General features: G+C 39.0%; 1 protein-coding gene across 9 annotated transcripts in view; it reads right to left on the bottom strand.

The window, feature by feature from the left end:
• Window positions 1–12,402, bottom strand: part of Larp1b (La ribonucleoprotein 1B) — a 122,698-nt gene that overhangs the window by 81,658 nt on the left and 28,638 nt on the right. For 7 of the 9 annotated variants that reach the window (XM_045131652.1, XM_045131653.1, XM_045131654.1 and 4 more), the window contains exons 7-9: window positions 12,050–12,215; window positions 7,504–7,648; window positions 5,294–5,468 (exon numbers count right to left, since the gene is read on the bottom strand). In XM_045131652.1, coding sequence (XP_044987587.1) covers window positions 5,294–5,468; window positions 7,504–7,648; window positions 12,050–12,215 — 486 coding nt within the window. Of the gene's footprint in view, window positions 1–2,172; window positions 2,391–3,703; window positions 4,685–5,293; window positions 5,469–7,503; window positions 7,649–12,049; window positions 12,216–12,402 lie in introns of those variants that run through there. The other 2 variants (XM_045131659.1, XM_045131658.1) reach the window with 2 other exon arrangements.

Genomic DNA, 12,402 nt, shown 5'->3' with positions numbered 1-12,402 from the left:
AATTCTAAAACCTTTCCAGTAATTTTTAAATATAAGTAAGAAAGAAGATTCATTCCATTAAATAAATGTCACCAATACTTATAGAGGCTATCACATTCACACCAATTTCTCATGAATGTAAGTGTAAGTCACAAATTTAGATAGTGAATGTAGTTAGGAACCGAGTTATTTGTGAAATTGTAAATCAATATTATAAAACCTTAAATGCTATTAATTAAGCCACAAGTACCTGAGATACACAGTATTGGGCTGGAAAGATAGCTTAGTGGTTAAGGCACATGTCGGCGAAGACGAAGGACCCAGGTTTGATTCTCCAGGTGGCATGTAAGCCAGATGCACATGGTGGCACATGCGACTGGAGTTCATATGCAGTGACTAGAGGTCCTGACATGCCAATTCTCTTTCTCCATGATGCATATATAAATATATAGTACATTCAAGGTAAATGTTCCTGTTTGACTAGGATCTAAACTATCACAGCTGTTACTCCTGCTTTTCTTAATTCCTTTGCTTAACATGGTTATTCACACTAAATGCAGTGTGCCCATTTATATTCGTGACTTATACATGTAATATCAGTTCGAGCAAGAGTGGTGGCACATGCCTTTAATTGCAACACTCAGGAGGCAGAGGTAGGAGGATCACCATGAGTTCAAGGCCACTGTGAGATTACATTATGAATTCCAGGTCAGCTTTAGCTAGAGTGAGACCCTACCACAGGGGGGGAAAAAACTGAAGTTGGGCATGGTAGCACACACCATTAATCCCAACACACAGGAAGCAGAGGTAGGAGGATCACTGTGAGTTCGAGGTTACCCTGAGACTACATGATGAATTCCAGTCAACCTGGACTAGGGTGAGACCCTAATTTGTAAAAAAGAAAAGAAAAAAATTATTTGAATTTAAAAGGTCTTTCCACTTACTTATTTTTAGTTCAGCTCAAAATAATTATATATCCTATTAAGTCCAAATTGTTTCCTCAGTTAAATGTATTAGGGTAAATTTCACGATTGTGTCAAAAGATGCAATATAAACAATATAGACAATTCCTTAAAAAGGACATACTGCAACCTTCTGTAAACCTACGATTACATGTGTGTGTGCACATATATATATGTACACACACACATATATATATGTCTACACACACATATACACATATATAATATAATATTTGCAGGCAAGCGCCTTACCCATTGAGCCATCTCTTCATCTCATATACCACAAATTCTTAACATCATTACTTTAACTCATTGAAAATGTTGCTAAGTGGGGCTAAAGAGATGGCTTAGTGGTGAAGTGCTTGCTTGTGAAGCATAGGACTCCAGTGTGAGGCTTGATTCCCCAGGATGCACATAAACCAGATGCACAAAGGGGTGCATGCATCTGGAGTTCATTTGCAGTAGCTGGATACCCTGGTTCACCCATTCTCTCAGCCTCTTTCTTTGTGTGTCACTTTCAAATAAAGAACAAAGAAAATGTTACTGAGTGAATGTTACATGAAGGAAGCTAAAATACTTGATAAATTAAAGGCATAATGAATGAACAAATGTGAGATTTCACTTCTATGCATATGGTAGAAACAAAGAAAATGATAAATTATGTAAAAATATTAAAAATGAAGTATCACTAGTTCATTCTATGGGCACATTAAGAAAACCTGCTAACAAAATACTTCATTAATTTTAGGACAATAGGTATCCTTAAGAAACAGTGGAATGACAATGTCAGGAATCTAGAAATTCATGGGGAAAGGTATCTTTCATAATTATTTCTATGACTTATTGTGAATCAGCATTCTAAGAACATTCATTTATCTTCTTCATTTATCATGTCCTTTCTCATGAATAATCTAAAAAACCTGACATGTAACTCTCGTGTACATCTACTTGTTTATGCAGACGTGTGCATTAAAAAACACAAATGTACAACTTTCGTACTTTATCTTGTAATTTTATTAATAATGTGCAAATGATTAATGAACAGACAGTATAACTTGACTGGCCAATCATAGCTTTCTCTTTTTCTACATTATCCAACTTACCAAATGACTATTAAGATGGTTAAAAATGTCATTTTGGACCACAAGTTTATACAATAAATAAATCTGACTTATACAATCATTTATTAAATATTTTTTTTAAAAAACTAAAGCTAAAACAGTATCGCTTTTCTTCTATTTTAAAAATATGTGCCCAAGTTGTTAACTGCAGAGGGTTGATGAGAATCAGGAGATAAAACTGATACTGTCCACCATCAAAATCCTAATACTTTGCAAGAATCAACTTAAGGATAAAGGTTTGATTTTTGGCTCACGGTTTGAGGACTACTGTCCATCATGGCAGGGAAGGCATGGTGATGGGAGCATGAGGTGGCTGGTCACACTGGATCTGTGGTCAGGAAACAGAGATGAATGCTGGTACTCAACAGGCTTTCCTGTTTCCTTTATCCCCATTTTTCAGTCTTGGTACCTGCTCACATTTAAATCTCTCTGGAATTGCCCTCTCAGAAGGGGGATTGTGCCCTAGGTGGTTCAAAAATCTAGTAAAGTTGACAATGAAATTTAACTATTACATTTCACATCTTTGTTAAAGTTAAACTGAAATGTATCATTTAAATCCTTATTCTATGAGCTTATGGCCATCTCATAATGCAAATGCAAGACTCCATGGTTTTAGGAGTCCAAACACTGTTCAAAAGTTCAAAGTCTCTTCTGAGATGTAACACAAACTCTTAACTGTGAGCTCCTATAAAATCAAAAAACAAGCTACACACTACCAATATATAGTGGCCCTAAGTAAACATTCCCATTCCAAAAGAGAATAGGAATATAGTGAGGAAAGATCAGAAGACCTAAATCCAACAGTTCAAACACTAAACAATGCAGCTCCATGTCCCATATCTATGGGGCTTGAGGTCTTGTCTGGGCTTCAATGGGCTTGAACAGCCTACCAAATGATTCGGCCACATGCAGCACATACTGCCTGTATTCGGATGGCTCCATTTCCTACAGCTTTCCTTAGCATTTGTTCCAGTCCTGGCATCTTCAAGAGCCTTAGACCTCCAATGCTTTTTAAGTTTCACCTTCAGGTCTTAAAGCATGGCATCTTAGGGCCTTCTTTGCAGGGAATCTGACCATGCCACCATATACCTGGGCTCAGAAGCTTTCTGGATCCTTGGTGCCAGCTTCCATGACCCTGTAACTCTTGTATCTTGCATGACTGCGAAGCAAGTACCACATAGATAATGCTGATAAATACTGCTGCTAACTCAAGATGTAGTCTGGCTCAATCCTACCACAGGTGTAGGTGGCATCTAGGCACCTTGGCTGCAAAATCTATAAAAACACTTTCCGGGGAGGATGTTTTCCAAGGCTGAGAAACCCCTGAGTGACAGTCGCAGTTCCATCTCTTTCTTTTCAAATGGATTAGCATTTTCACAAGCTGCAGCCCTCTACAGGTCTTGACTTCAAAGTAGGTTTTCTATTCACTTAGTGGAAAATGTGAATTTTCTTTTTAATGGTGCTAGCCAATAATTACAGGTGCTTTGTCTACCCCTTCATTATCTGCAACTTTAAATTTGCTAATCATTTTTCAATTGCACATGGTTCTTATCTTTCTGCTCTTACTATGGATCTGAATAAGCACAGTGAGCAATCATCATGACACATCTCAAATGCAATGCTATCTTGAAATTTATTCTGCCAAACAAATCATAAATTACCTCTGAATGTAGCCTAATTCAAATTAGAATGCAGATTCTTTGCCAGAATTACACATGGTCTTTTGACCAGCTCCCAGTAAAGTTCTTGTTCCATTCTTAAACTTTATAAGCAGTTACTGTCTAAGTTTTTATTGGCACATTGGGATTCCACAGTCCAACAAGCATTGTCTATAAGGCACTGCATACAACTCCTAACTCTTCCATATTCCTCCATAAACCATTTCCAAAGGCCTACAAACTATAATGTGCCAGGCCTGACACTCCAAAACCTTAAGCCCTTGTATGTATGAGTTACCTTTCTCATTTCTGAGGCCAAAAAGTACCTGGTAAGCAGCAATTAAAAACGGATTTATTTTGTAGAGCGAGCATTTCTCAAACAAAGTGTCAAAAATACAAAATTTGAAGCATAAGGGAAAATACTTTTATTCATTTCTTAAATGTAGTATCTCTTAGATGTCCACATTAATAAAACCACATAGTCCGTGTGTAGTGTCCTGACAACATTTGAGTTATTCAATGAATACTACTAAATTAAAGAATAAGTCAAATATCAAATGACCTAACATTGTGGAAAATGCTACTCAATTCTCTCTCTTCTACTTTATTGATCTGGGCACATGCACATATGCCAAAATACAGAAGACAGAATGTTGCAGTATTTCCACAATGAAAATAAATAATGTTTGCACCATGAATGACTCATAGCTTCAGCTAATAACACAAAATGGGCAGTCCTGTGGTTTGTCTCACGTCGGAATTATTAAGGTGGTTCTCTCCGTTGTGATGCTGGCCGTCTCTGGGGTTGAGAGCAGACACTCTTGCAGAGACGACAATGTGGTAGATTCACGTCTGCAGCATGGTTTGAGCTCATATATGCACAATGGCATTTCAGTGAGTCACCTACTCCACTTCATAGTCCAATCAAATGACATCCAAGAGCATCAGTAGATCATCACCCTGACTGAAATGTTTAAGCACACATATTTTTCCCAAGAGGGAATCTTAATAATGATTCAAGCAAAAAAAAAGAATCTTAATACTAATTTTGGTCTATGGAAGACTTTAGAAAGTAGAAACAATCACACTTAAGAAACCGACTTTTATGATGGGATATGTTGACCTTCTCTTGTCAAGACTAAGTAACAGAACAGGAAGGTTATGAAACTTCAATCTGACAGGCAAAAGTTGTAAAAAATGTGACACATAATTTAAGAAGAAAAAATGTAAGAAAGCTTTACCACTGAATCATAGCTCAGTGTGGAAGGAATATGAATAGAAATGAGCATCAAATGTATTTTAGGCCGGATGTGGTGGCGCACACCTTTAATTCCAACACTAGGAAGGAAGACAGAGTTAGGAGGATTGCCGTGAGTTCGAGGCCACCTTAAGACTACACAGTAAATTCCAAGTCAGCCTGGGCTAGAGTAAAACCCTTCCTCAAAAAACACGAGGAAAAAAAAAGTCTTTTAGTTACCTTAAATTTACCACAAAAGCTAAATAAACAAAATAAGTAAACTGGATCAAGCAGCACACTGCCAAGTTCTTGAGTCTCTAAAAGAAAAGCAGTTACCTGCATGTGAGCCAAAGGCTTGGCCTGGTATGAACTCTGGACAATCAATCAGTTGAGAGAAGTCTGTTTGTGACACATTCCGTGGTGGAGGGGTAGGTATTGGCCATTTTTCTGGGTCTATCTTTTTTCTCATTTTCTCATCCACAATTTCCACTTCTGTGCTATCCTTCAGTGCCTAACAAGACAAATTTAAGTCAAGTTTAACTGACTCTGAAAAACCTAAAATTTAGAAATCTCAAGTTTGCCAACGTGTTAGAGTTTCTGATTCTAAAAAATACTCAGGAATTCATAAAGAACACAACAAATCTGACAGACATAGTGGTACATGCCACAATCCTTGCACTCACGAGGCAGGTGCAAGAAGACTGCAGCAAGTCTGGGGTCAGCCTAGTTTATATAGTTCCTAACCATCAAGGACAACATTGCAAGACCCTGTCTCAAAAACCAAAATGTCACTCAGGAGGCAGAGGTAGGAGGATCGCCATGAGTTCGAGGCCACCCTGAGATTCCATAGTGAATTCCAGGTCAGCCTGGGCTAGAGTGAAACCCTACCTCGAAAAACAAACAAACAAACAAAAAAAAAAACCCAAATGCATCTATGAATAAAGGCTGTGAATAAACAGTTTTTTTTAAAAAAAAAAAAAGCCAGGCATAGTGGCACATACCTTTAATCCCAGCACTCAGGAGGCAGAGTTAGGAGGATCTCTATGAGTTTAAGGCTACCCTGAGACCACATAGTGAATTCCAAGTAAGAATGGACAAGTAAAGTGAGACCTTATCTTGAAACAATGAAAAAGGAAAATACTGAAAATATTTTTATGTATCTATTTGAGAGAAAGAGAAACTATGGGAATACCAGGGATTTCTGCAACTAAAAATGACCTTCAGATACATGTGCATGTACCACCTTGTGCATCTGTTTTTATGTGGATAGTCAGAAAACAAACATTCGCTGTCAGGCTATATAGGCATTTAACTTTTAACCACTGAGCAAACCAAGAGGAGTTCCAAAACCACACTGCTGGGCTGGAGACATGGCTGAGTGGTTAACACCCTTGCCTGCAAAGCCAAAGGACCCATGTTCAATACCCCCGTATCCATGTAAGTCAGGTGACACATGTATCTGGAGTTCAATTGCAGCAGCTCCAGGGGGGGAGTGCTCAGTACTGTAATATCTCTGTCACACACACCTTCAACTCAGGGTCTAACACAGGAAGAATGTAAGAGCCAAAGGAAGGGTAGGACTCATTACAACGTGCTACCCCCAGACATAAAATGGCCTGGATATCCATGACCTCACAGTGCCTGACACTACTTACACAGGACCATCATAAGAGGAGGAAAAGATCATGACATCAAAATAAAAGAGAGACTGCTTGAGATGGGGCGGGGATATGATGGAGAATGGAGTTACAAAGGGGATGTTAGGGGATGGGAGGGTATTACCATGGCATATTTTTGAAACTTATGGAAGTTGTTAATAAAAAGTTGAAAAAATAAAATAAAAAAATAAATTAACCTTTCCAGACTGCAAAACCTATAAGTTTCTAAAAATAGATTGGTAGTTCATCTTTCTCCTCATTTGTTTTTCGAAGTAAGATCACACTCTAGCCCTGGCTGACCTGGAATTCACTATGCAGTCTCAGGATGGTCTGGAACACAGTGATCCACCTAACTTTGTCTCGCAAGTACTGGGATAAAAGAAGCATGTGCCACCACAACCTACAGTTTTTTCCCATTTATCCATGACCTCACAGTGCCTGACACTACCTATACATGACCATCATAATAGAAGGAAAAGATCATCAAAAAAAAATATAGACTGCTTGAAAGCATATGATAGAGAGTAGAGTTTCAAAGGGGAAAGTAGAGAGATGGCGGGAATTACCATGGGATGCTTACAATTGTGGAAGTTGTCAATAAAAAAAATAGAGATGACAACTGCCCAGGGTGATTTCAGAACTCATATCCTCTACCAATCTCCTAGGTAGGCTGAGCCTCCATGACTGGTTATTTTTTTCCCTCACAGGGCAGGAGGAGGGCGGGAAGTTGATAGAGACAGGAACAGCATAGGCTGTTCTTCAACTTCCTGCCTCTGCTTCATAATAACTACAGGCAAACCATACCATACTTGGCACACTTTCCTTTTTTCTTCACATTTTATTGTTTAGAGCACTTTCAAGTTCACAAGATTATCAAGTAGTACTTACTTCTACGATTAGATTAAGGTTTGTGGTAAGGGCCTGAACACGGTGAAAACCAGCAATCAGGGAAATAGGCAAGAAACCTTGTATATCCATCTTTCTCCGAAGAAAGAAGTCCCGTTCCAAATTTTCTATACTGAAATAATACTCTCTGAAAAAATAAATAACAAAGTAAATATTAATTTTATCCATTATTAATATAACATATGCATCCATTTTTTACATATTAAGCTTACGGATATTGTAGCCAGTGTTTGGTGTACTCTCCTGCTGCTATTGTCAACCTTATGTTGGCCAGGTGGTGATGTCCACCCTATGCTCATGCCATCGTTCTCCCTACCTTCATGGAACTTCCCCCTTGAGCCTAAATGGCAAAATAAACCCTTTTACCACAAACTGCTCTTGGTTGGGTGATTTCTACCAACAATGTGATCCTGACTGCAACAACCATTCATTCTCTCTCTCTCTACCTCTTTCTCTCTCTTAAATAAAAAAATTAAATAATCTTTTTTTCAAAAAGTAAGTAGTAGCTGGGCATAGTGGTGCACACCTTTACACCCAGTACTCCAAAGGCAGAGATAGGAAGATGGCTGTGACTTCAAGGCTACCCTGAGACTATATAGTAAATTCCAGATCAGCCTGTGCTGATGTGTGAGACCATAAAAGGGGGGGGGGGGGGAGTAGCCAGGTGTGGTGGCACACGCCTTTAATCCTAACACTCCAGAGGTCAGCCTGGGTTAGAGTAAAACCCTACCTTGAAAATTTAGGGATAGAGAGATGGCTTAGCAGTTGAGGCACTTGCCTGTTAAGACAAAGAACCCAAGTTAAATTCCCCAGGATTCGCATCAATTAACCCAATGCACAAGAGGCACACACATTTAGAATTGGTTTGCAGTGGCTAGAGGCCCTGGCATGCTCATTCTGTCTGTCAGTCTCCCTTTCTTTTCTCCACCCCCCCCCCACCACTATAGCCTTCAAATAAATAAATAAATAAAAATTTTAAAATATATTCATAAAAGAAATAATGGTGAGTTCGAGGACTAGGGAGATGGTTCAGCAGTCAAAGGTGCTTTGTCTGGAATCAACTTCCCAGTACACATGTAAAGGCAGATGGATGCACAATGGTGTGCATGCATCTGGAATTCATTTTTGTGGCAAGGGGCCATGGCTACCCCATAATTTCTAACTTTCTCTCCCAAATAAATATATTTTTTTAAAAGTGACTTTTCGAGATACAGAGAGGTGGCTTAGTAGTTAAGGTGCTTATCTGCAAAGCCAAAAGACCAAGGTTTGACTCCCCAGGATCCACGTAAGCCAGATGCACAAAGGGGCACTTGCATCTGGAGTTTGTTTGCAGTGGCTGGTGGCCCTGTCATCCTCATTCTCTTCCCCCCCTCTCTCCCTCTGCCTATTTCTGTACCTCTCTCTCAAATAAATTAAAATAAAATAAGCTTTAATAATAGCGACTTCTCAGTGACAAAAAAACAGAGGTCCTTAAACCCTAATCCATCAAACTCTCTACAGTCTACATTGCATACACAAAGAAAATAGTCCAAACTAAGAGTCCTCAAAGCTAATCCTCTACTGATCAAAGAATGCTAATGAGCCCTAATAACTCTACTACCATTTGCCAAAAATTATACTGCTCAAACAGCAGCAGCAGCAACAGGAGTCATTACCAGTGTTGTATCTGACATTGCTCATATCCTAGGGGACATATTATGTCCTACCTTAGAAGCTCTGGATTCTACACTGTATGGCCAGAACTTTGGCCCACATTGTAGTAGCTCTGCTCCTCCCTCACTTGTCTGAACACTTTGAAGGAGCTACATATCCACTGAAGGGACCTGGCAGCAAATTACAAAAAAAGTCAGGAATTAACAATAGGAACTTGTCAGCCACATGTCAGGCACTTTCTGCCCATAAAAAGGCCCTTTTCTTCAGTGTTTGTATCAACTGTAACAAAAGGAGCAAGAACAAAATAAGCAAGTTGCTCTGCACTACAAGCTAATGAAACCCACCATGAAGACATCTCAAAAGTGCCTAGCTGGTGCTAATGAAGAAATTACTTTCTACAACACAGAAGGAGCCACTCTATTTAATAAAAAGATATTTTTCAGCTGGGCATGGTGACAAATACTTTTAATGTGAGCACTCAGGAGGCTGAGATATAAAGATGGTCATTAGTTCAAGGCCAGTCTGAAAATACAGAGTGAATTCCAGGTCAGCCTGGACTAACAGACCTGTGTTGAAAAAGACCAAAAAATTAAATATGCCTATACCATTTAAAATATAGCCACTTCCGTCTTCACCATCTAAGGATTAAAAAAAAAAGCAATTCAAGCTGGGCATGTTAGCACATGCCTTTAAACCCAACACTCCATAGATAGCAAGGTCACCTTGAGTTTGAGGTCTATAGTGAATTCCAGGTCAGCCTGTTCTAGAGCGAGACTCTCGGGGGGGGGGGGGGAGCATTTCACATTTTACAAAGTGGGCTATGCAAATCACAAGGACAGATTTTTCTTTTGCCAACATATAAACATATACTATATATAAAAACACATATATATGAAAACATGCTATAATACTCTCATATGTGGATCCTAGCTAGCTACAAATGTTTGGAATTGTACGTGAGTTGGAATAAGGTAGCAGAGGCAAGTAAGCTATAAGGTGGGGCTGCTTAAGGGGGTGGCATATATGTAAGCAGATGAACAGATTACCATGGGTGAAACAGCCTAAGTAAGATCAGGGGAAGAGATTGAATAAAGGGTAGAGGGAGGTTAATCAAAATGTAAGAGGATATGAATAAGACATATGGAAAACTACTTTTTTTGAATAATGGTGTACCCAGAAACCATAGGTTGTTACTAGAAAAATTTCAGTGCCAGAGGGAATACTTTCCAGTGAGTTGTTGGCCAGGGAGGTCCCTGATGCCCCCAAAACATTACCATGTCCCTTGGTTTCCCAACAGGAATAGATGGTAAGACCCTATTGTTCCACATGGTTGGCCTGCGAGGTCACTGAGAAATCCTACTGGAGCTGAGCCGAAAACCTCATCCCTGTAAACCAGCTGACAGAAAGCTGAAAAAGCTACACACACTGTATGCAGCCTTAGAGGAGAGAGAAGTCATCAGTGGAGATAAAGAATAGTAGATATTGCAAGGTTGAAGTTTGGCCAGCCAAGCCAAGCCAAGTAATATGCAATAGTGGCATGTCTGTTATGGAGGAAACCAACCACACACTACAGAAGGGAAAACATGCTAGTACTTAAAATCTAAGATGTGGTATTGGGAGTGTTATAGCCTTAGGGGTGTAATGCCTGCAGATGTCTGGCTAAATGTATAAATTTCGCTCACCAAGCTGCCCTGTAACTTCTCTTAATATTTATACTCATATATTAATGCTATTCTCACTTTTGTTTGAAAAGCTTCTCTTTTCAGATAGTAAAAACCTCTGGGATGACTAAAAAGGCACCACAGTGCTGAGAAGAAGTGACAGTTGAGTGATCAGCATTGAGACATCTCTAAAACACCTTCAAAGGCTCAGCATCAATTGCAGATGAGGTGGTGGAAAGAATGTTAAGAGCCAAAGGAAGGGTAGGACTCCTTACAAATCATTCTTCCAAATGCCTGAATATCCATGACCTCACTGTGCCTGGCACAACCTACACAAGCCTCTCATTTTTTTATTGATTTTATTGGCTCTTTTCTGCACGTATATATGAACAGTGTTATATGCAAATGTGCACATACTTACATGCACACACCCCATACATGTACATCCAGAAAACACTGGGTGTGCTCTTATCATTAACTGTGAATAGCCCTGAGATGGGGTATCTCTTTCACCCCCAGAGATTTTGGCAAATTGTCCAGTTCTACCCTACTGGACTTGCAGACACGTCTGCCTTTATGTTGGTTCTGGGGAGTCAAACGACTGTCTCTGGTCAAAGAAAACTTCACGCTTAAGGAATGACAGTGCTCTTCACCACTGAACTTTCCCCAAAACTTTTAAATTTTTTATTGATAACTTTTCATGCATGTATAATCCCATCCCAATAAAAACACAGAATGTAAGTGCAGGAGGATGGCTCAGTGGATAAAGGCACTTTCTTGCACCATCTAATGGCCTTGGTTTGATTCCCCAGTGACCACATAAAGCTATCTTCACAAAATAGTGCATGTATGTGGGATTAATTTGCAGTGGCTAGCAACCTTTTTGCCTCAGCCTCTCCAGTACTGGTATTACAGCACAATGGACCACACCCATCATTTCTAAGCATCCTTGCAAATAATGAAGTATGTTTCACTTGTAGTTTTTTGTTCTTACACTTATTTTTTAATTATGCAGTGATTTTCTAACTATATCTTTTAAATATTTTTTAAAATATCTTTTTAACTGATATCCTTTAAACAGAGGAAGTAGATGACACATGAACCGATAGAAATGTCACCAGCCTTTACTAATGGTGTCATGACATTCACTAACAGATACTTTAATATGCTATTACAATAGCATCATCGCATATTTACATCTAACTTCAACTTACATTTGACGCTTTATGTACTCTTTCAGCAAAGCTTCTTCTACAGGATACACCTGTACGCTTGTGCCATCATCATAGTAATACATCATGCTGGTATTGAGTTCTGTTGGAAATGGCTGATCATTACTTTCACCATGTTCTCGATAGCCATATGAATAATCAAAGTTCACTTGGTAGGAACAAGGAAAAGCAAGGTTACCACAGTAAGTAAGTAGTATGTTACTTTAAGGCCAATTCTAAAATGAAGTACTTCAACAAGAAAAACCATTTAAACTGAAAGAAATAGTTAAAAAAAAAAAAACCACTTGGGCTGGAGAGAAGGCTTAGCATTTAAGTCACTTGACTGCAAAGCCAAA

Source organism: Jaculus jaculus, chromosome 12 (assembly GCF_020740685.1).
Source record: "Jaculus jaculus isolate mJacJac1 chromosome 12, mJacJac1.mat.Y.cur, whole genome shotgun sequence".
Classification (NCBI taxonomy): Eukaryota; Metazoa; Chordata; class Mammalia; order Rodentia; family Dipodidae; genus Jaculus; species Jaculus jaculus.
The sequence above is the reverse complement of the archived record's forward strand: the minus strand, read 5'-3'. Positions and strand labels throughout refer to the sequence as shown.